At 34.6% G+C, this 26,227-nt stretch overlaps 1 protein-coding gene across 1 annotated transcript in view; it reads right to left on the reverse strand.

Annotated features, from left to right (window-relative positions):
- TMEFF2 (transmembrane protein with EGF like and two follistatin like domains 2) overlaps positions 1–26,227 on the reverse strand; it is a 297,660-nt gene that overhangs the window by 267,790 nt on the left and 3,643 nt on the right. The window contains exons 3-4 of the mRNA XM_036742671.1: positions 16,455–16,584; positions 9,085–9,111 (exon numbers count right to left, since the gene is read on the reverse strand). Coding sequence (XP_036598566.1) covers positions 9,085–9,111; positions 16,455–16,584 — 157 coding nt within the window. The remainder of the gene's footprint in view (positions 1–9,084; positions 9,112–16,454; positions 16,585–26,227) is intronic.

Below are 26,227 nucleotides of genomic sequence, written 5' to 3' on the forward strand. Positions count from 1 at the left end.
ATTAAGTAGAGGAATGATGTGGTCAGATCAGCACTTAAGGAAAATTACTTTGGTAGCTGTGTGAAGGATAGATTGGAGATTTGAGGCAGGGAGACTAAGTAGGACGTTGTTGAAAAGAATTTACAGATGAAGTAGCAGGAGACTGAACTAAGGTTAAATCTATGGGAGCAGAAAGAAGAAGTCAGAGAGGGAGAGGTAAAAATCTAATCTTCATCTTAATTAATCCATAAAGATCTATTAAATGCCTACTAAGTGCCAGAAACTGTGGTAAGTGCTGATAATACAAAAAGAAGCAAAAGATAGTCCCTGCCTGCAAAGAGTTCACAATTTAATGGAGATCCTTATTTTAATAATTGCCTTTCAAGAGCATGTACCATACCAATACTAGTACATATGACTTTAAGCATAGAATTCTCATGATAAGATCTCCTCTAAAACAAAGGACTTGGACTAGAGGAGTGTTGGAAGGGACTAAAGGGCCTATAGGCCAAGCCCTTCTTTTTAAACTTATGGAAATTAAAGACAAGAGGGATTGAGAGATTTGCCCAAAGTCAGACAGGTAGCAACCATCTGGCAGGATTTGAACCCAGGTCCTTTGATTCTAGAGTCACTATGCCCCACTGTGTTGTCTTCAGCTAGTCTTCCCATATTTCTCTTCCACTAAATCATAAAGTCTTTGAAGGAAATTTATCTCTGAATATTTCAGCTTTGTACACATATATACACATATAATATAATGTAGGGTAAACTTGTGCACAGGAGGTGCAAACAAGTTTGATGAGAGGCTTTGAATATTTAGTGCAAAGTCCATTCATATAGGCTTAATTGAGCGAAACAGAACTATTTTATATTTCTGCCTGCAAACTGGCATTAGAATGGAATAGTCAAAATAAGGGATCCCAAAACTGTCACATTCACAGGATGCTTTTGCATGTGGGCTGCACAAAGGGACAACAGTAACAGATTGAAGCAGATGTCATCTAGAAAGATTACTATAAGGGGAAGCAAAGAAAAATGTAGATGGAAAAAATGAGAGGGAAAGGGAAAAGATCAAGTTTAGGACATTGGTTTCATTAGTAATGGATCCAGTGAAAACAACTCAATTAAAGCACAGAAACATGGCAGCAATGAGATTATTTTTAAAATTTGATTATTTTCCTATGTTAGTCTTCAAAACTGTGCATTAAAACACACACATACACACATAGAGTGGAATACAAGGCACTGATTTTCAGAACCATCCCACTATTTGACAAACGATGAAGTGATCCCTTTGGTTTGACTCATTGAACCATACCTCTCACATTAATGAAGCATCTTCTTTCTCAATTATGCCCATATTTTAATTGATGAATTATTCCAAATAATATAGTAAGAACATGCTGAAAACCTAAATAACTTAAAAGATAGTATGTGCTGTGGACATTAGGAAAATAAGCTACATTTTATATCTCTTTTTTACACTCAACTGAATTTGGCAGTAAGAGTATGCAAGCCTACAGGTGTATGCTTACATAAAAAAATGCGCTTCCAACAAGAGAAATGACCCACTTCATATATGTCCAAAAGCCATTAAAATATATGTGACCATTCACATCTGCCTTATTTGAGTCCAAATTGATAATTATAAACCAGGAAATGATAGTAGAAAGAAAACATCATGGATTATTTGAAATCAGTTTGCTGTTAAAAAGCCTTCCATAATCTCTCTACATAATGTTCCCATGTTTAATAGCCATCACTGGGCAGGAAGGCATTTATTCTCTGTGGCTAACTTCCCTCAGGCCATAGTTCCTTCCTATTTCTATTTCTCCTCATGTAACCTGCTGGTCACTCTCCCCTGGAAAATAGCTTTTGATTCCGTTCTAAGGCCGTTAAATTGACTGCCAGATTTCTCTTTGCTTACTCAAACAACTGAGGCTTCTTTTACCTTCTCTCAAAGGTTTCACTTTCTGAACCTTTGATCCTCTTTGTGCTTCTCCCTTGAATTTATTTTAAGTATTCCATGTTCTTCAATTTATGAAACTCAACTTGAACCAACTACACTAATGAAGAGAGAATGAATGATGAGAATAAAAAGACAACCTCATAGTTCTTTCCTTCCTTCTTTCCTTCCTTCCTTCCTTCCTTCCTTCCTTCCTTCCTTCCTTCCTTCCTTCCTTCCCTCCTTCCCTCCTTCCTTCCTTCCTTCCTTCCTTCCTTCCTTCCTTCCTTCCTTCCTTCCTTCCTTCCTTCCTTCCTTCTTTTCTTCCTCCCTCCCTATTTATTTAAAGCAAATTGAATTTTGGTTTCATACATTTTCTCCTATCTTTAGTTATTAGAGTTTCTAATATTTTGAATAAAGATATAATTTCTCTTTGTAGCAAGAGATGATGTCTCTAGAGGTGACAGTTGCAAACAACACTAAACTATGACATTTCTTGCCTTTTCCAACTTCATTTATTTAAAAATAACAATACCTTCGATTAAATTCTTAGGGACTCAAGGGCCTCCACAATAGATGACTATATTTACTGTAATACTAGTGTTATTATTCCCTCTTTTCTTATAAAGAAAATAAAATGCTGAGGAGTTTGTTGAGTCCAGTGACTACCCAGCAAACAAGTTAGAAACTTAACAAATAAAAAGCCACTGACTCGTAGGAATATAGATGTAAAATTGAAAAGGACCTCAGAAGTCATATGTACTATATAGTACATAAATAGGCCATATAGCACAACTCCCTCATTTTACAGATGAGAAAACTGAGACCTGGGGAGGTTAAATAACTTGCTCAAGATCATACAAATAGTAAATTTCAGAAGCAAACTTTGCACTCAGGACCTCTAAATCTACAGCTGGTGAGTGTTCTCTCTACTATGTCATACTGTTACTTATTGCTAAGAATAAATATGGGTAAATCAGGAAAAACTTCAAAATTCCATTTTACTTTATTAGACAGAGCTCCCTATGTTACATCAGTTATTCAGTCAACAATCATTTACTAAGTGAATACTATGTGCCAGGCACTGGACTAACTGTGGAGGATACATTAAAAGGACCAAATAAAATCCCTGTTCTCAAGGAGCTCACAGTCTATTGGGAGACAGAGCTTGCAAACAACCATGTACAGGATACAGAGGATAAATTGGAGATAATCTCAGAGAGGAGTTACTAGCATTAAAGGGGATCAGGAAAAGCTTCTTGTAGAAGGTGGGATTTTAGCTGGTACTTGAAGGAAGCTAGGGGTAGCCAAGAAGTGAAGATGAGAAGGTAGAGAATTCGAGGCATGGCAGACGGCAGATGAAAATGTCCATAGTCAGGAGAGAGTGAAGAATTGCAAGAAGGCCAATGTGACTGCATTGCAGAATATATGGGAATAAGGTATAAAAAGACAGGAAAGGTAGGGATCAAGTTATGAAGGCCTTTGAATGCCAAACAGGATTTTGATCCTGTTTGTAAAAGGGAGCCACTGTGTATGAGACAGAGAGAGAAAGAGAGAGAGAGAGAGAGAGAGAGAGAGAGAGAGAGAGAGAGAGAGAGAGAGAGAGAAAGAGAGAGAGAGAGTGTGTGTGTGTGTGTGTGTGTGTGATGTGTGTGAAAAGGTCAGACCTGTGCTTTAAGTAAGATCAATTTGACAGCTAAGCGAAGAATGGACTGGAGTGGGGAGAGACTTGGAGACCAACTAGAAAGCAGGCTACTATAATTGTCCAGGAGTGAGGTGATTAGGGCTGTAACAGGGTAGTGTCAGAGAAGAGAGGAGTGCTAGAAATACATAGAAGTAGCTATTATTGTATCCTCAACCAACCCAAGTAAAGGACCTCTAATTTTTGGTGGCAGTAAGTGGAAACAAACTAGTCATATTAGAAATAAACACTATTGTCTTTCTTTTGTTTTCCATCATTCCCATTTACAATTTTTTTCCTTGTCCAAATTTCTTTGATCTTTCTCCCAGTTTCCTCATCCCATCTGCACCTCATTCATCCTTCCTCAGCCATGTTCCTTCCTGCAAGTACTATTTCACTCTTCTGTAGAAAAGGATTCTAACCTTTAAAACGCTGAGATCAGAATTCAACTGAGGTTCAGAACTCCGTAAGCTCATCTTGAGGCAAAGAAGCAAATCTCAGCAATGGGAATGCAGAAGAAAAAGCAAGGGTTTCTGCTTTTCCCTGCATTCTCCCTTGGAGAATCTCAAATCTTGCATGCTTGGTAGGATTTCCTTATTGGATCAGCATTACAGCTGAATCTACTTGCAATTGATGAGCTACTTGTCAATTGCAGGCCTCCTGAGCAGCACTGCTGACCCAATAGAGTAAAACATGGTTAGGCACATTTTTTTTCTTTCTGCTTGAGAGCATCTTCATTTTGTCTAAGGTTGCCAGAACCTTACTCTAACACTGGGATGGCAGGGCACTAATTTGTCTCAGGAGAGTGAATAAAAATAGAAACTATGGCAAAAATAAAAATTTGAAAATGAATTGTTTTGTTTTATCTTAGCACATTTGTAGAATGAATGTTGAATTTTTGTTGTTTACAAAGTATTTAAGGTCTCAAGTTTTCTTTTTTTTTTTTTTTTTTTGCTTTTCCAGGTTTGAGTAATTAGATTTTTAACAATTTTCATCATATGATAGACAGCTTAAAGGATCTTGCCAATTTCTCTGTCTTTAGACCAGATTTCATTAGGTAATTAGGATTTCATTAGGACCACTATGGAGAGACTGACTTTTGTTTTTGTTTTTTATTAACTTCTAAATTTTAAAACTTCCCAAATGTTTATTAATTGATGTGTCATACATAGTATCTAGCTCCTTTTACAAGTAAAAGCATTCCTTCTTATTATGGTATTAACAGAGATGGAGTAAAACTTTAAAATCACAGCATTTCAGAGGTAACTAAGTTAAACAAAGGACATATCACACAATGCAGCTATACATTTTAAAACACTTTATGGTAACTAGACTTCTATGTCAGATCTTTGTAATTTCCATTGCATGGATAATTTAGCCCTCCCCATCCCAAACACTATTCTTCATTATTTAAATACGTTTTCTTCCTTTTATTTTGTACTATATAAGTATGCCCAAGATATTCACAATATTCACTCTGCTGTATCTTTTAGAAAAAATCCTCAATCCCTATTATTTTCTTTTTATGTAAACTGTGCTAAAGCTACTAACCTAATATTGTACCAAATATTTTGACTGTGAAAATCTTTTGTTGTAACTATGACCATTCAATGCACATCATAGGTAATCAAGACTTATGCCATGGTGATGGTTATTAAAAGGTTAAATACTGATTTTCTTTAATCTGACTTATTTAGTCATTGGGGCATCCAATAAAACCTCAGTGAATCCAGAAGCTTTGAAATATATGACATGACATAGTACATTTTAGAACCATTTTGAGAGGCAGGGAGAGAAAAGGGGTGGGGCTATCCTTCAGCCACCCACATAACCCTGGTTTTCAAGAGTAATACTACTTTAATACTAATTTCTACTGCAATATCTGCTGCCTAAGAAAGCCTGTGGGTGGATAAGATGTTATTATTCTTCCTACACACACACACACACACACACACTCTTATTTGCAGCAAAAAATATCTAAACATACATGTACTTGAAATACAACTCCTATTCTCTGAGGCATCTTCCAAATTCGTTTGGAATTTGCTACCCTGTTCTGTCACATTTCATCTTGGTAAAAAAATACTCATAACTGTAGTTCATTCTAGATGTTTCAGTCAGCATGTGAAATTATTTGATGCAAAATGTTTTGAACCAGACATTTCCTGTTTAAAAATGGAGTGATACAAACAGTGCGGTTTATTATTTTCTAAATGGGCAACGTGTGTCATTTGTGCTAATGAAATTCCATTTTCATAAAAAGGAATGAGCTACCACATTGGGAAGCATCAGTACATGAGATTTACATGAAACATCTCTAGCTCATTATTTCTTCATGCAAATTTTACGCATGTCTGCACATGTTCAGGTAATATCCTATGTAAACACAATTTTATACAAACACTGATCACAAATTTAATAAGCTCCCCTACCCACACAGATCAATAGTTCTATATCTTTAAATTCCTCATAGAATGTGTACAAATTGGTTAATATGCATTTTATAAAGGTTTTGCTTCCTTTTCATATGAAAATAAAAATTCCTCCTTAGTTGAAGAGAATTACAAATATTATGTTCTTACTGGGTGTGGTTTTAACAATTAAGGAAATCTTCTAGCCCATTTTCAAATGCCAGAAACAATGCTCCCCCCACTTTAAAACAAGCTATGAAAATTAGGAAACAAAACTTGAACTGTCTGAACTCAGAATTGTGTGTTTAAATTACAATATTTACCACATGCTGACCTGCTCTGTATGTGTATATATTTATGTTTTGCAAGGGTATTTATTAACTTTACCATTTAGACAAATGCACACCTAGTTGTAGCTATTTAACTTGTGTTAAAACTAACAAGGGGCTTAAAACAATATTAGTTAGCTGCATCTGCAAGAAGTGCACAGATACCCCTAATTTTGCCAAAACCCTGGAGAGAAGGGCTTCTTTTGGCTCAGAGTATCTAATTTATGGGGTAACTGTAATAATCCAACAACCTCAACTAATTTCATTATGCTCAATTAACTGAAAGGAACACAATAGCACCCAACTGTTTCAATGCCCTAGAAATATGGGCCCAATTCAAAGGCCGATAAAAATCTGCCATTGTAGCAGTGGATATGGCAACTCCAATTATTCAATAACGTGGATTTCAAGATACATGGAATTGGAATTATTTTTGTAGTTCATGCTATTCCAGTTTGTAATATTCTGGATAGCCAGTTTATCATTACCTTAAAATAAAGTAGATTAAAAACCAAATCAACTTTTTCATAGTAAAATAGCACAGACTAGAATTCACACACATTCACACACACACATATACAAACTCAAGCCCATTATACACATATATGGATACATGCTTTTTATCATACCTTGCAAAGAAATAATAACTACCTTAAAAATATGACTCTGTAACTGTTTATGTTCTTTGTATTTATTCTGTAGCATGTATTTTAAAATGTTATTTTGAATCATTTATTCTCCAAATTAAAAATTAAAATGAAGGAACAAGAGAAGGGAACAAAGAAACTAAGAGAAAAGAGAAGAATGTGATTGATCATTGAAATTTCATGAGATTTATTTATAAATGTCAAACTTTTGAAATTAGAATGCAAATTATTCATGAAAAAATAAAACTTTGTTCAGGCAGAAGCACAAAATTCTTAAACCAATGAACCAAGTTGAAGCAAACAAGAAATAGACACTGAATTCCCATTCACTTATGTGAAGTAATATCAGACTGAATGCAAACCATAAGCCACCTGCTTCTGATGAGAAAAGAGATGAAAGAAAAAAAAAGAAAAACATGACTTGAGATATGAACAAATTAAGGAATGCAGAAATGGACAAATGATGAGTCAAGTTTCTATTCAAAACGTCATAACAAAATTCTGAGTACATTGAGTAGAACTACTGAAATGTTTGATTCACAAGTTTCTTGTTTCAAGGATCCTAGAAAATAATCAGTTTTTGTTGTAGAAATGGTAGAACACGGCTGAGACGATGTACTTTAAATTGAGTTGTCTACACAAGAATCAAACAGCTGGAAAACATACCAAATTTTGCATATAAACAACTTCCACAGGGACCATTTTCTAAATTGATCAATTTCTTAACATTTTAATGGTGAAACACCTATGAGAGGAGTGTTTTTTTTATGACTTCATTTGCTTTTCTGGTTCCTATTTTCAAAACCTCAAGGGAAACTTTCTTAGGAGTGGTATATTAATCAGAGAGCAAAAATCTTTATCTTCTTACAGGTATTGAAAGATTGTGGCCTATAGCATATCATTTGATGTTGAAACTACATTTCATGCTCTAGTGACACTCATTCTTGACTAGAGTACTGTATTATAGCTTTTATGGAAAAAACTGTGCACTGACTTTGATTTCACATGATGAGGTGCTCCACTTCTCTACTTAGGCTACTGCTCAGGTTGCCAATTAAGCCTTAGATTATTTAAGGTGGTTCTGTAGACCTTTCAAACACAATGTGCCAACTAGATCTTATCTACTTCAAAGATTCACTTTCTAAGCAACTGTCTAGTATCCCTAACCAGAATTCTGCTTTTAACCTGAAATTATTTGGAAATCATGCTTTCTGTTGCTATGCAACATAAGGCAGAATTCATTATCTTAGAAGAATGGTCATGCTCATATCCACCATATTTTTGTTTAAATCAGACAAAATATTATTTTCTTTTCTTGTTCTCTTTATATGTTTGGTCCTAGTTGGCTTTAATTTGCAAAAATACCTTAAAATAGGTTCAATAAATAAAATCTATACTGAAAAACTAGTATATTAAATTGATTTTTGGGTCTTTTAGCCTAACTTGATTTTATCCTGAATCTTTCTTAAACATAATATAAAGTTTGGAAATAAGTCATATTTTGATAATTATGGCCAATGCTTAGCTAAATTAAAAAATAAAGATATGATCTTCCTTTTCATCTATTTAAATTTTGGACAAGAAAGATTTTTATTTTTCATGTCATTTTTCTAATGTACAAAATATCCTTTAATTACACATTAAGGGTCAAAATGTTTTTAGTGAAACTTATTTTAAAATCAGATACTTTTACTTGATTGATACTCATCAAAAATAGAGTGTATATTTATATGATGTTTCAAAAACTTACTCCAGAATTATCTTAAGTATCACCAATCACTTTTTTTGGAAATTTATGTCAGGAAGCTTATCAATACTGAGAATCTGTCCAGAGGTCTTGAATAGAAAGTATATATAGACTCTAAAACATATGAATGAACTAGGAACGGTAAATGGAGATAGAGTACTTAGTACAACTTGTAAATAAGACAAAAAAATTGCATTAGATATAAATTTACTTAACTGATGACACATTCACCCTTGCCAAAAATTCAGATTATCTTTTCAGAAATTACAAATGAGAAAAGTATAGCACACCCACTTAATAAACATGTATGCATAATTGTTCAGACTTATTGTAAAATGTTCCTACCTCCATCTCCAGATCCTGAACCTGCATCTGAAAAAAAAAAGAAATAATGAGTAAATATATAAAATGATACTTTGGGCTTATTTTATGTCTATTCTAACAAATAAGGGTATTGTTTCACTTGAGTAAATTACAGATGTTTAATATGACCAGTTAATTTTTTTAAGAGGATGAACCTGATTTTTCATTTCAAATACCTTGGGAAAAATTAAAATTTTCTTTTTTGCTCTTATCAAATTTAATATCTCAGAAGTACAAGTGTCTCCAAATTCCAGATTCAACTGAATCCAAATTCAGATTCAACTTGTCATACATTTGCTCGGCAAAATCCTCTGTATTTACTTTTAATCAAGTCAAATTCAGCATTAAACAGAAAATAAAAATTACAGTGAAAAGATGCTTGTAACAATCAGTGAGTTTCACAGATACAACACTCTAAGGAATACAGCAGCATAAACACTTAATTGGTATTCCTATCCTTGCAAATTGGATGCATACAAAGAGAGGAACATTTAAAAATGAATATCTTCATATTAAATTGCTAATACTTTTCACAAATATGCAAGTAATTATAGATGATATCTACTGAAGAAACTGAAATCACTTTTTTCCTTTATGAAGTCAACATAATGCTAAACTCAGTTCTCCCTTTTGTACTAAGAATTGTGTTTTCCTGGTTCATCAGGGAGAAGCAGTGTCTCTCTACTCTTCTTTTCTTACACATTATTATACCTGAGCAAAGCTGTTTATCCCTAGGAGCTATGCTTCCAGCTGCATTCACTAGATAACCGAACCACACTCTGTGCCCCTTTAGGCCCCCAAGTCCCTGTGCAGAAGATATGGGTTCTGGAGAGAAATGGAGACTTTCACTATAGTTTATGTCCTAGCTCTGATATCCTATTTGAGTTTGATATGCCTGAGGCTACAAAGTTGTCCCTTCAAAGTGTCTGTCTGTTCTTATGTGGTAAGAAATGAGACATACCTTCCCTTTATGCCTCTCAGCCTTTTGGTACCTCCTTTTTCATTACAAAAATGTCCTTTGTTGATCCTTGCATTTTGCTAGTTATAGATTAAGGCAACTATTTTGATGTAAAACAAAACACTTGTTCACTCGTTCCCCTTATAAAGTTGGCACTGAGGAACAGTACCTACCTCATAAGGTCAACTTTGTTTTATTCACTTTAGACTGTCAGAGAACATGACTTATCCTAGGAGGAATGAATGGCCTACAGTATATTTTCAAGTTCTGTAATAATAATTAGGCCATATTATAATGGTTTTGTGAGTTACTAGTAGGATGGTATTTTATTATATTTTGCTTCAAAATAAATAAGAATATTTGAATTGCTATATTTAAAAAACTATCAGTATATTAAAATAGTAGCTTAACATGTCAAGAGAATTTCTAACAAGCATTTATGTTTAAAGATAAAGAAGAATGAAAAGTACATCAAAATTTCAAAGCATTTAAAGCTGGATGATCAGTGGATTAGAAACCAACAAAGTATTCTCATTTTATAGACAAGGAAACTAAGACTCAAAGGGAACAAATGACTTTTCCAAAGTCATACAGGTGTTAATTAATCAGTTTTCAAAACCAGGTCCTCTGATCCCTATAGCCAATGCTCTTCCCACTATACACACTCTTTTTGTCAGTAATGTATTTTTATAGACATAAAAGACTTCAATGATTTCTCTCATTTCTACCTTGATCCAAATAACAAACATATGGAAGAAAGAGGGAATGAATGCATTGGGGAAAATGACCACTGAAGCTCAGTTATATATCCCATTAGGTAGTTTGGATGGCTAACCTCACTTGACCATGACAATTCTTCATTGCTTGAAGACAACAACCATGTTTCACATAAGACTTCTCTTTTTTATGCTAAATATTTTTAGTTTCCTCAACCAGTCCTCATATAAAAGAATTTCAAGTCCCTCCCTCATCTTAGTTACATTTTTTTCTAGACATGCCATAGTTTGTTGATGGTCTTCCTAAATTTATCCATTAAGAATTGCTCATAATATGTCATATATGATCTGGCAAGAGAAAAGAATGGTGGGACTCTCACCTCTTTAGTTCTAGATACTCTGCAATCTGAGGTTGCACTATCTGTCCTTTTAGCTTACCATGTCTCACTGCTGCCTCTCATTGACCTGGCAGTCCACTAAGACCCCAAGATTTTCTTCTGACCCAAACTGTTATTTAGCCATATTCAATCTATATGCAATTACAAAATGTTTACTAAGTGTCAGGCCCCATGCTCAGTGTTAGGGATGCAAAGTAGGGAAAAAAAACCGGTCTGTTTTCGGGAGATCACATTCCAATGGGGGATGGCAATATGTAAATACGAGGCACAACTGTGACTCCTATATGTTGCCATTATATTAGAATAATAATGTGGGATGTTGAAGGGGGTTTACTAATAAGAAGACTTCTAAATCCAAAGTCAGATTTCTATATAAATTCAGTGTTGTGAAATAAATAGAAAGCTCCATCTCTCAGTGCTGTACAGGATCACAACTTGCAGCTTCCATCCAGTGTCACAGAGAATTAGAAAATAAATGGCAAGTTTATGGAGTGAAGATTGGGATTCCATTTGGATATCAAAAGTCAGAACCCCAATTTATTTACAGTCAGACCTGGTTAATCTAAATCACTTTTGTACCTCCATCATTATTCAAATCAAAAACCCTTCAGATTTACAAGTCAATGGAAGATGCATTCTGCAAGACTGATTTACTAATTAAATCTTGTAGAAGTCTAGATGTGTGGATGAGCCAAGGATGGATTGCTCAATTGTGATTAAATTTTCTACTTGACTAAGTGTTTATTTTCATAGTATTATCAATACATCAGGGAGCAGGGTATTAAGACTTGAAGAAAGTATGGGAATGAAAATGTATATGCTGATGACAGCTTGAAATTTAGCAAACTGGGAAATGACACTAGGGTAGCAAGCATCACTAGCCACATAAAAAATGCCAGGACTTGTTTACCTGCTGTGTTCCCATTTGATATGTCCCTCTCAATCTTTCTTGCTTTGTTATGTTTGCCTGGAAGCTGGCATCAGAGATCCACTGTCCCCTCCATCTTTTTCTCATCCTAATGAATCATTACCCACTTGTTTTCTTTTTTAGGTCACTTGATTTCTTACCATTCTTTCTCCCATCATGTCCAGTAAAATTTTCTAACCTTTCTGGGTATGGTTGTCTTAACTCTCCAAACTTTTGGTTACAGGACCACTCTGGTCCTTTTCAATCTTTCCAGTTGAGGAAGGCCACCCAATGGTACTCACACGTCCCTTCTAAATTGTTTTATTACATTCACTCTGCAGGAATGAGCAACACTGATGAACAAATAAATGATGCTAACTTCATCAAATGAAAACCTAGAGGAGTCAGCTTGTTTCCCTACAAACCTCACCACCAATACGTCCACAGAACCTCAGAACTGGAAGGACTTAAGAATTCATCTAGTGCACTTGGAACCATGACTAAAATCCATATTACAACATGTTGGACAAGTGGTCATGAAGTCATTGCTTAAAAATTTCTAGTGATGCAGGGAACTCATCAAAGGATACCTAGGTGGTACAGTGGATAAATCACTCAACCTGGAGTTAAGAAGAGGCAAGTTCAAATGTGGCCTCAGACACTTTCTGGCTGTGTGACCTTGGACAAGTAATTTAATCCTGTTTGCCTCAGTTTCCCCATCTGTAAAATAGTCTGGAGTAGGAAATGGCAAACCATTCCAGTATCTTTGACAAGAAAATCCCAAATGGGGTCACAAAGAATCGGACATGACTGAACAACAACAACACATCATCTCTCCCTTTCCACTTTTGGATAGTTCTAATTATTATTCTTTACGAAGAGCCAGAATTTGTGGGCATATCCCAAGACTCTCTCCTGGGCCCTCTTCTATTTCCTCTCTCTACTGTTTCTCATGGGTTTAACTCTCATTTCTACAAAGATGACTCCCAAATATGCATTTCTTACCTTCATTTCTTTTGTGAGCTCTAGTGCTATATTTCTAATTGTCTGCTAAAAATCTTCACTTGGACTCCCAAAGGCATTTAAAACTCAGCATATCCAAAATAGAACTGATCATCTTTTCCCCCTAATCACCATTCATTTCTTATCTCTGTTGAAGATGCCAGCAGGCTTCCAGTAACCCAGACCTGCAACCCAGAAGTCCTCCTCCATTCTTGACACTCACCCCTCCCCCAATAGTAAATCATAGGTCAAGTCTTGACTCTGTCTTTGCAGTATCTCTAGCATGCATTCCATTTCCTCAACTCACACTACTACCACCCTAATGCAGGCCTTCAGTACTTCTCTCTTAGATGACTGAAATAGCCTCCAGTTTGGTTTCCTTGCATCCACCCTCTCATTTCCTCAAGTGCTTCGCTTTGCTACTAAAACACAGGTCTCATTATGTCATTCTCCTGTTTAAGAAGCTTCAGTGGCTCCCTAATGCCTCTAGGATAAAATATCTTTATATCCTAAATGTCTCTACTTGACATTTAAAAATCTGAATCATATTTCCAGATTGGTTACATATTATCCCACCTCACATATCCTATGCTCTGGACAAATGCCCTATTTGCTAATTCCTGTACATGACATTCCATTTTATGTCTCTGTGCTTTTTCCCAAGCTGTACTCAAAGTCTAGAATTCTCTCCCTCTTTATTTCCATCTCTTGGAACCACTCATTCCTTTTAAGATGCAATTCAAGAGATTCTTCCTAAAAGAAACTTTGCTGGTTTCCCCAGTTGTTCGTTCTATTCCTGAAATTATTTTGTATTTATCTTGTACATATTAAATATTTACTTCTCTGTGTTTATGCTGTTTACTTCCATAGAATGTAAACTTCTTTATGTTTCTATTTATGTTTCTAGTACTTAGAACCATGCCTGGAATATACTAAGCATTAAGCCAATGCTCTATTTATCTTTATAGGGCAAGGGCTATTTCATTTTTGTATTTGAATCCCTAGTGCTTGGCACAGGTCCCAGAACATAAGTAGGTGTTTACTAAATGCTTGCTAAATTGAATTGATTGTGATGTCGTTGACTCATATTGAATTTCTAATATGATCAAAACACCAGATCATTTTTTAAGGCAAACTGGTATCTAGTCATGCCATTTCCAACTTGTTTTCTTTTTGTCAAGTGGCTTCTTTTTTGGACCTAAATGTAAGAACTGGCATTTAGCCCTATTAAAGGGCCTATCAACATATTTTCAAATAATAACTTTTGTCCAGCGTGTTGGATCTCTCCTTCTGTTTCACCTGCTAATTTGATAATCAAATTTCCCCATTTGACCAATAAAAAAATATTAAATTGCCAAAGACCCATACAGGAATCTCTCCACCGGAAATCTCCCTTCAGGTTGATATTTAGCCATTAATAAATATACTTTGGATTTTAATAGAAATATTAATGCATTTTGCTTTTCAAAATAAACCATTCCCCAAAACACCCAAATAAATCTTATAAGGTACAAAAAATAAATTATTAGTGATTTAGAAAAAAGAGGGGCATATTCTTAAATTCTGAAAATATGGTGCTAATATTGTCCTTAATAAGTGACCAGAATTCACTGACTTTCCATCTTGATTTTATTATTTTTCTTGTCATTGTACATATTGTTCTTTTGGCTTTTTTCACTGTGCACCATGTCATAGAGGTTTTCCATAGCTCTCTGATCACTATACTTTGGTTTTATTCATTCACACAGTTCTAAATCTATCTAACTGAGCTAGTGTCTAGCCTACATTTCTCAATCTTGTCCACAAGGATTAAGGACTTAGTCAAATCCTTTGCAAAGAATCCAGGGGATGTATAACTACTGCATCCCTCTGAAATTCTTTTTCAAGATAGGAAGTGAAGTTGTCTGTTATGATTCTTTCTTGATGAAGCACTCTTTTGTCTTAGCTCTTGCTTTTCTAGATGATCACTAGTCATCCTTTTAAGAAAATGATGCAAAAATTTGCCAAAAATGAAAGCTAAGAGCATTGGATGAGAGTTTGTAAAATACACTTTCTTTCCTCTGTCCCTTCCTCCACCTTCTCCCCCCTCTTAATCTCCAGTGGTAAATTATCTGTGAGAAGGGGCCAATAATATTTATCCATACCAGTCTTGCCTTGATGAAAGTTACTATTCTTTTCTGCTATTCCACAGTATCATAGGATCAAAGAGAGTTACAAATAATGAGCAGCTTAAGAAATAGCATAATAAAGCAAGAGGGATTTTCTACCTTCCCTCCCTTCTTTGCCACTATGACCACCTTCCACTTTGAACAAATAAACCCAATCCTTATTGTAGAAGTACTTGTTATTTTATATGAGTTTTTCCATAGCAAAATATTTTTCCTGACAGTAGTTTTGTTCACACTGATTCTTAGACAAAGCCTGTTTTTATAGCATTATTAGTTTCCTTTGAAAATGCTCAGATCACTCAATCTCTCAGAAAGTAGCACAGCTCTCCTGAAAGACATTTATTTCCTATTAGCTGCAACTATCACAGGGCACTGTGGCATATCAAGATTTTTTTCCCCTAATGTACTTTTTTATTGACTCCATCCAAACTAGAAAAAAATTTACTTGAGTTTAAAGATTTCCTTCAACAACAAAGGCTTTCTCATTCTCTTCTTTCAAGTTAACTTTTCTACCTGTACTATTGGTCTGTACTAACAAAGAGACACAAACAAAAGGACAACAGAAAGAGCTTTGGCACATGTTAAGTCAGTTTTCCTACTCATATTCTTTTCTGTAAACCAGACAGTAGCGGTTTTTAAAAATGGTTTGTAGCCTCTAAGGTTAAATGTACTAAGAAAGACAGATGACTTTAGAAATAATGTCCATCACCAACATATCCTTCAACAAATTTTGCCAAAAAGTGAGAATCTAATTATGTGAGCTGGACAAAGCAAGCCACACCTTCAATTCAGAGCCCATATCTAAGAAGCTGCCATGATATGCAAATCCTTGTATTTCATTTCCTACAATTGACATAGCGCTATTGTTCTAAACAGAAAAGATCTGTAGCAATCCCTTTCTGTGTACCTGGCACCTGGCCATTTCATCCAGGTTTCCAATTATATGCAATTTCTACTCATCTGTCTGAAGTGCATAAAATGCTGTGTAACATATGTATTAGAAATACAACAACTTTATGATAAACTTCTTGTTTCTGCAAGATTTTTTTAAAGTAACACAGACACACCGAAGAATTAAAGATGTATAGAGCCATTATCCTCAAAACAGATACATAATTATTCATTTTGACTTTACATAACTGAAAAACCAAAAAGCATCCCCATAACATGCAATTTTAGGTCGACTTTTTTGGTTATACATACCTGTGGCACATGACCCTTCTGACACCACGAGTATTTCACTCTGCTGTTTGCAAGCTGCCTGTCTCAAGTAGCACTCATTCTGATAGGTATCCCCATTGGAACCACACACGGGCACATAGTCACTGTTACACTGAAGAACATTAAAAAATGTTAGAAAGCAGCAAGTAGTACTAAGATAAACACTTTCATCCAAACAATTAAAAAGAAAAATATCTTCCACCTTTTTCAAGTCAGTTGTACTTTGGGGTGACTTTTATTGGTATCAAATAATTATTTAGTGTTTTAAGGAGCATAATTCTCAGATACTCAGAACATTTATTGTTTCAACAATTACTTATTAAGCAACTTCAGGTGCTATGTATTATTAGGTGATGAGAGAGATCTAAAAAGAAAAAAAAGTAGGATATGGTCTCCTGTCCTCAAAAAAGCTTAGAATACAGGCGGAAGGACATATAGACCAATAACTATCATATAAAATAAAGAAAAACAAGTCCTATTAGAGAATTACAAACATAATTTTATTAAATATGGATGAGGGAGAGATCAGTTCTGAATAAGAGTATCATAGGATCATAGATTTAAAAGTGGGAGAGATTTTAATGACCAGCTATCTTATTTTACATTTCAATAAATGAGACACAGATAGGTGAAGTGATTACTCAGAGTCACATAGCTAGTGAGTATCTGAAACAGAAATGGAACCCATATCTTCATGAATCCAAGTCCAATACTGCCCTTATCAATTGTAAACATATTTCATTATTTAAAGCTTCTTAGTGGGGTTTGCATCAGTTGAATGGGTGGCATTTCAAAAGCTGGAGATGAGTTGGACATGGAGATCATCACTGGGAAATAAAATGGCATAACCACAGGAATATTATTTTATCATCAAACCAGAACTATTTAGTGATAATGGTTGATGCAGTTAAACAATTCAGTGGGAAAAATAATTTATTTAAATTGGCCAGTCAATTCAGGCAAGGTGAATGGACAGGGAGCTTGAAGTAGACAGAGATGAGGAAATATTGGGTTCATTTTCTAGTCAGTTAACAAGAATTTACTAAGTACTTCCTATGTGCCAGGTACCGTGCTAAGCAATGGGGATACAAGGGAAGGAAACCAAAGTTAATGTGGTGATAAGAGCTGGTGATTTGCTATCAGAAGAGCTGTTTGTATTCCAGCTTTACAACTTCATATATTTTCTAATGGATAGAGTTGCTTTTGGGAATTGTGAAGACATGAGTTCAAATCCAGCCTCTGATATTTATGAGCTGCGTAATCATAAGCAAATCACTCAAGCTGAGTGCCAGGTTCTCCTTTTCTAAAATGAGAGTAATAATTCCTTATAATACTCTTCTCGCAGTATTGTCGTGATGGCAAAATTGACTAAGTGCTTTGCAAACATAAAACCAGTATGGAAATACCAATTAAGTACTTATTATTTATTATTATTATAAATATATGTCCCTAGGCAGGTCATTTCAAACTCTCTGGCCCTCATTTTGCTCAACTGTAAAATGAAAGAATTAGACTAAATCAGAAGTTCTAAAAATTTTTGTGATCTCTTTAGCAGTCTGATGAGGTCTATGGACTGAATGACTTTTCAGAATGGTGCTTTTAAATGCATGACACAACAATAGAATTAAAAAAGGAAGCTGATTATATTAAAATACAGTTTTCGTTCTTTTAGAAGTTCATAGTTGCCATGTTAAGACCCCTGTTAGACGATTTCTAAAGTCTCTTTCAGTTCTAATCTTATAATTACTTTTTATCTGCTACAATGTCTACCTGGGTTTAGAGGATAATATGGGATGGTGCGTGCTACTGTGTGTGTGCTAGTGTATGTGTGCGTGAGTGCGTGCATGTGTGTTTGTGTGTATGTGTTATATTTTTCCATGTTTGAAGTAAGAAGCATTTAATAAAAACCTGAGAGCTTCATTTCAATTTTTAGACAATAATAACATTTTAAGAGTTCTTATTATAAACTTAATCATCAACAAACAAATACTTTACTATTCAAAGAAGAAGAGAGAAGAGGATTGTATAAGAAATGGTGAATTTTCTGTTATGTACCATTTTGTAAAGACACACATATATGTATATTTAGTTTAACTAGACAGTAACAAAATTCAACCTGTCAATAAATATTTTCCAGATATCTGAATATTTATCACTGGTGAGCTAATTTTTTTGATAATTAAATGTTCTACATTTCTTTGGTAAGTCATTGTGTAGACATAATGTAGTCAATAGACTGTGTAGTATGGTGAAAAAAAATATTGGATGTCAGGTGACTTGGGTTAAAGAGCCCACTTTGGGCTCTTTTCTAGCTGTCTGAGTACAATCATATTATCTAACCTCTCTGAGCCTCAGTCTTGTCATCTATAAAATAGGAACAATGAGTCTTATACTGAATACCTCAAAATACCATGTGTATGATTTATGATTTTGTGACATTTTCAGGAACACAAGTAAATAACATGGGACCAATTAAAATCATAGCTCAATACTCTAAACTATTTAATGCATATATTCTGTGAAAAAGGGATATATTTTCTACTTGCCTATTTAAAAAATAGCCCCCCCAACCTTTCCATAATGGAAATTAGGCAACCTATAAGGCATTGTTATTATAAATAGTCACACTCAGAAGTATTAGAAATACTTTACTATCCTATACCTGCTAATTATACCAGGGATGTGATTATCCCAATTAAAACATTACCGATATGCCTCATTGTTTGATTATAACAAATATAATGATCAAGATGATCACTTACAAATGATCACCTGTTTAAAAATAAGAAAAAATTTAAAAAGAATTTTAAAAATATTCTGAATTTTATTTTTTACATTAAAGTATCTGCATGTTTGAAAGCAATGACAATACACATAGCATGTAAAATAGACCAAGAATACACTAATATGAGAATTTTGTAATCTACCTACATAATAATGGTTATAAAAGGAAATTAAAATATAATTATAACACACTTTAATTTAGCAAACTTTAACTCAAAAGTATGGAATGTAAACATGCATAATAAGTAGGCAGAGGGATCATTTGTTTAAGCCCCAAATGATATTTCTTCTTACAATATATTTCTTTACAAATTCTGGATTCATAACGAAAACTTTGCTATGATAACTCTCACTCAGTGTGATAAGATAGCTAGAAGTCTCAGTAGAGTGACCTCTGACCCTCGAGTCAGGAAGACTTGAGTTCATATCCAGCCTGAGATGCATACAATCTATGTGACCATGGGCAACTAACTTTAACCACCATCTGCCTCAATTTCCTCAACTGTAAAATGGGGGTAACAACAGCATCAATCTTCCAGGGTTGCTGTGTAAACACTTAGCAGAGTGCCTCATGAATAGAAAGTGCTTAAGTTTAAAAAAAGGCTTTTTTTCCTTCCTTCCTTCCTTCTTTCCTTTCTTCCTTCCTTCCCTCCCTGTCTGCCTTGCCTTCCTTCTTTTCTTCATGTTAAGAATATACTATTCTGCACTATAGACTTTCAAGGTGAATCAGCAAACTTTTCTTAAGCTAGCAACAAATCTTTCTCCCATGATGCCTAGCAATGAAAATTAATGTGCAAATTAAAAAAAAAAATTCTTCTAAGTTACAACCTATATATATTGTAATACATCCTCTAAAAGGGATCTTCTTTCATGGTGTCCACATTGGTTATCAGAATCTCTCTGGACTCATATTTAGATTTATAAAGATTGGAGGAAGAGACAAAATGATAAAAACCATTTCTGTATAGTACTATCATTATTATATTGGTTTCAGATCTGACACAATTAAGGCTTTATATAGCACTAAGCAAGATGATGAACTGGTCTTCCTATTCTTTAGGTGGCTCTGACCTCTCCAAAGGATTAAAAATGTTTGGAGAGCAATTCTTCTACACCCCTAAAATTTTCCTCCTTTTTTTTAATTTGGAAAAAAGAATAATTTTATAATACAGGGTTGTGGAGCCAGAAGAGATGAAGTATACAGCATTTGAAATAGTGTGTTAAGTTCTGGATGTCACATTCTATAAAAGATATTGCTAAGCCAGAGAGTATGCAGAGGATGATGACCAGGGCCTTGATGACGAAAGGCCTTGAGATCATGCCACATAAAAATCTTACTAGGCTATAGAAGAGAAGAATTTTTGGATTGGTGGCAAGGGTGAATAACAGTTGTCAAGTTTTTGAAAGGTTATCATGTGAAAGAGGAAATGCATTTGGTCTACTTGGAGACAAAGGGCAGAATCAGATTTCAATTTACAAGGAAGTAAATTTAATCTGGATGTAAAGAAAAAATTAAGAAGTTGATTTTTTTTCAAAAGTTAAATGGATTGCCCCTGGATGTGATAGGTCCTTTCTTAGGTCTTGAAGAAGAGGCTGAATGATTATTTATCAGGGATGGTGTAGAGCAATTATGGATGCTAATGTCTCTTCAAATTCCCATATTATGTAATTCTACAAGAAAAACATGTGCAGATGAGTTTTCTGATCCCAGAACTAGGGGGAAACTCAAGGATGAGAGGCAATAGAATATTGGTAGAAGTTAAACAGGACCCTATGAATCTCCCAGTGGCAAGTGAGCTTGGGGTGGGGGAGATAGAGAGGAGACAGCAGTACGGGAGATGGGACAACTCTTGCACTAGTGTAGTTCTTTATCTCCAACTCTAAATACAGTATTTTGTCAAATAGATTTTGATGCAAGATTTGCATTACAGATGACCTATTATTCCATGGTTGACCTTTCCCATCAACTTCAACAGACTGAAATAAAGTAGGACTTATGGGAGCAGGGAGGGTTATTCGTTATCTCTCACTAAGTTCTGAACACAATTCTGATAAGCATTTTCAAGCATCTAGGTAAACAGATAAAATGCTGCATGCCATTTTTGAGTAACACTAGCCAAATATGAGTCATGCTAAGAACCCAAGCTGCCAAGTTTCTTGTGAAGCCAAAGGAGAGATTTGTATGGAATAGAAAGAAATTTAGAGTAGATTATTATCACAATATTTTTTGGCACTGAATAACTCACTCTATTCATACTCCTTAATATGACTAACAGAAAAAAAGGATCATGATTTAGACATTAAAGTCCTTAGATAGCAGATTGGGTAGGCACAGTTTTCTTTTTATTGGTTAAGTCTAACATTTAGAATTTTAGAGTTTTCAGTGCCTAAAGCAGAGGTTATTAACTTGGGTTTAACAACAAGTCCCTAAAGGGTCAATGAATATAGTTATGGGGGACTGTCAACTTGGAATTTTTTAACATTTTGATAACTATTTCAATATGATTGGTTTCCTTTCTAAATCATACATATTTTATTTGATACATTCAAAACATTATTCTGAAAAGGGCAATAAACTGCCAAAGGGGTTCATGAGACACAAAAAAGTTAAGAAGTCATGGCCTAAAGAAATCTTAAAGGTCAAGTAGTCAAATACGATCATTTTTATAAACGAGGAAGCAGAGGCCCAGAGAGCTACAATTACTTTCCCAAAATCATGAAATGGGTGGGTGGCAAAGCCTAGAATCCTAATATTATAACTCTTATTTCAGTCACATTATGTTGTCCTGAAAATATGTGACTTTGAATGAATTACTCAACAATTAAGTATTTCACAACTTTGTGCCCTCAGTTTCTCCATTTAAAATGGGAAGATTCCTAATGGTAAATGTCTCAGAGAAATTTTAGAAATTAACAAAATCATGTCTTCCTTACATGAACAGGTCTGTCTTTCATGGAATTTACTTTAAATAGCCCACTTGCATCTAATATAGGTACATTTGAAATGGAATTCTTAAAAACAGACAAAAAAAATAAAGGAGAAGAAAGGTTGGTATGAATCTCTCCTGCTTGGAAATAGGGCAGGTGCTGTGGTTAAACATGCCAAAATTACTCGAAGAGTTTTGCTCCCTTAAGCCTGTGAATTTACCTAGTAATTCAATGTCTTTTGAAATCAAATACAGTTTTCTCAGAATGTTTTTCATCATCTGTCTGCTGGATTTTTCCTTATTTCATTTCCCTAATTATTATCTTAATAGGTGAAAGTAAAGGAAGCAAAGTCAAGAAAGGAAGACTCAATTAGATCACCCACAAACATATGGTGGCATTCATTCTTCTTCAAATAAAAATATAATTTGCGTGGGAGAGAGACATTTCAAATAGCTTATTGTTCACATGGTTAGACAAGGATTCTTTCTGTTTGTTTCCAAAATGTTTACCTCTTCAAAATTGACTAGTTAGATAAAGTATTTATGGAATTTTATATATTCTAGGGTCTTATATCCCGTTTATCAAGAAGTCAGATAAATGATGACTTAATGGGTTCCTAGTATGTTTCTATTCCAGTGTAGGGTGTGGAGGGAAGCCTGCCCATTGCATCTTGTCATCTTACATTTTATATTTATTAATTCCTTGAACATATGTAAAACAAAATGACATGACTCTTCCAATATTATCAGAAAAGTTCACCTCTTTAACGTGAAAGAAAGTACGTAGAACTCAAACATAGCTTGCCGAATAAAAATATTTAGCATTGCAAGTTGTGAAAATATTTAAATTAACTTGAAATCAAATGACAGCTGAAAGGATAATTTCTACCCTGACAGCATCAGAGAAGGATATAGTTATAGACTTAGTGACATTTGGGGATAAACATGATTTGTGGGCAGTATACGATGCTAGATTTTTTTCTATAGACTTTATTTTCTAATATGAGACTGACCACTGTGTTCAGGTGTGTTCAGTCATTTTTCAATCATGTTTGACTCTTCATGACCCTATTTGGGGTTTTCTTGGTAAAGATACTGGAGTGGTTTACCATTTCCTTTTCCAGCTCATTTTACAGATGAGGAAACTTAGGCAAACAAGGTTAAGTGACTTGCACAGGGTCATATAGCTAGTAAGTTGTCCAAGGCCAGATTTGAACTCAAGGAGATGAATCTTCTTGACTCCAGGCCTGATGCTCTATCCACTGCATCACCTAGCTGGCCTATAGGAAAGTATATAGTATACTCAAAACCTCTCTGCATTTGCACTGATACTGCAAAATGTGTAACTTTTAAATACAAGGTTATCAGCCTTGGTAAGTTCTATAGAGAGAGGAGAATATGCATATACTTAAGGTTCTATCTTCTCATTAAAAATAATTTGTATTGCTTTTATTTTGTCAAGACTTGTGATTTAACTGGTATGAGGAACTCTCTGTTAAAAAAAAAAAAAAAAAACACCTTCCTCTCCCAGTGCAGATCAGCCACTTAGAGTCTTAGTGAGTTTCCTGGCAACACTGAGACTCTTAAGTAATTTACCCAGAGTCACTTTGGCTGTCCCTGTCAGAGGCAGAATCTGAATCTGGGTCTTTCTGGCTTGGCTTTGAGGAATCTCTCTATCTACTACCACATGCAGCTTGTCTTTAAATTGCTTCAGCTATTAAAATTATTCTTGATTGAAATTTTACAATTGGTAATCTTGAGTTTGTTTTGAGAATGGAATGGAATAAGTGTTTATTAAGTGTTTACTAAGAGCCAGGCACTGCAAAGCTACACATGAGCTGAAGGTTCCAATGAAATATAGCCACATTAATGCTTTGAGCAGGACTTCTCTTTGTACTTATTCACAGCTTTTTCTTTGAAATTTTTCATTTGGCCAGTAATATTATAATACTTACCCTATTAGGAAGGGAAAGATTTGTACTCATCTTAAAAAAATAGGGGAAAAATTATATCTACAACAACCAAGTCTCAAAGGAATGAAGAAAGGGAACAGGGATTCATTAAAGGCCTATTATGTGCCAGGCACTGTGCTAAGACATTTACAAATTTTATCTCATTTGTTCCTCTCAACAGTCTTAGAAGGTAGGTACTATTATTATCCCCATTTTACAGTTGAGGAAATTAAGGCAGATAGAGACTGTCACTTGCTTGGCATCAAACAACCAGGGTCAGAAGCAGCCAGCCAGATGTTTTAAATAGTATACAGGGGAATAGATTTTCATCCCTTTACTCTAGATGGTAGTAGGAGGAACAAACAAACATAAATTAATTACCTTCAAGAGAAGTCTTGAGACAGTAAAGATGAATAGAAAACAACAGAATTTGGAACAACGAACGTATAGCTTAAAATATGCTATAATCTTATCTGCAACAATATTTTAATCTTGATTACCATGTTCGTTTTGCCATGTGATAATACTGGTTTGAGGCTGGATCTATATTTTCAACTCCAGAGCGGTTTCCTCCTGTCTGGCTGACCTCTGATCATAGCACAAGCAATAGAGTTCCATACCATGTAGAGAATTTAAAATAATATGAGCACCAAAAGGTGTCCAATTATATTTTGATGGCAAATTCAACTTTATCAATCAAAAGAGAACTTTTCTTCCAATTATGTTCAACACAATTGTAATGTGTGATTTTGTAACCAATAGTTACAAAACACTGAAAAAAGTGAACTTAAATTCCTTAATTAGTATTTATAATAGCTCATCAAATGTTATTCCAAGCAATCTCCCTAGAATGAATAACAATTCTACATTCTATTTTACTAAAGCTTATTCATTTATAGATTCCCCAGATGCCCTCTTTCTTTAGATAAAGAACTCTGACTGTAAAGTATATTAGTCCCGGTTCATTTTCTACAGCTGATTGGTCTGCTCTTAATTACCTGTGGCTGCCACAGGATTGAAGTATGGGTGCCCCGAACTCAAAGGAAAAAAAAAGAGGACAAAGCCATACCTTACCCAAAGACTATTGCAAGGCTTTTCAAATAAATTAACAAATTCTGGAATGTTAGAAAATGGAAAATTCTGTCCTCATGCAGATTATTGAAAGAAGCTAAGTATGTGGTCTTGAGTGGTATGATTTCTCAGGGATACATGTATTGTATGCACACACTTGTTGGTGACCAATATTACTATTGGTTTCCCTTCTACTATATTATTGTCTAAAGGTCAGTGGCCTGGCTTCACCAATACTTGCCCACCAGGAGGTGGTGCACTTTGTAAATGTCAATAACTATATGGTATGTTCTTGGGAGTAAAAAAAAGCTTTTAGCTTATTTGAATGTCATTTTGACTACGTTTAAGTGTGAAATCTCTTAACATTTGTCAAATAGAAATGGAATTAAATTCCAAAACACTTTGCTTTAGCAATCCTAATACTAGACAACAGACTGAATATCAGAGATAGGAGAGCTACACTAAGTTTTTGTTCTGACACTGTCTGGCTATGTGACCTAGGGCAAGAAAGCTAATCTCTTTGAGACTCAGTTTCCTCATCTATACAATGAGGATGTTGAACATGGTCTGGGTTCCTTCTAAAATGTTATGTTTTATAATTTGCACTTAATCACTTTCAAGTTCTTGATGTTTTTCTCTATTCAAGTATTTTTTAAATTTTTCATATTTTTTGCAACCCTGGAAGAGGTTTTTTTAAACTTTAATTCACCTATTTGTGCTTATATCATGGCAAATTGGAGGATAGTTTTTGAGAATGTTAAAATACCACAGTTCCCTGAAAAAAAAAAGAAAGCAGGGTTGTTTAAGTGACACCAGTATATCTATCTACCTACCTATCTATCTGCTATTTGAGTTTATATGTACATATAAATATTCGCATACATACATATACAAATATAAATATAGATATCTTAATAGCAAAATTAGATGGCATAATGTATGTGAACACAAAAAAATTGGGAAATGACCACAAACACCACTAAGAATTGAGTGTATCCAACCTTTCAACATTTTGACTTGG

Source organism: Trichosurus vulpecula, chromosome 2 (genome assembly GCF_011100635.1).
Source record: "Trichosurus vulpecula isolate mTriVul1 chromosome 2, mTriVul1.pri, whole genome shotgun sequence".
NCBI classification, from domain to species: domain Eukaryota; kingdom Metazoa; phylum Chordata; class Mammalia; order Diprotodontia; family Phalangeridae; genus Trichosurus; species Trichosurus vulpecula.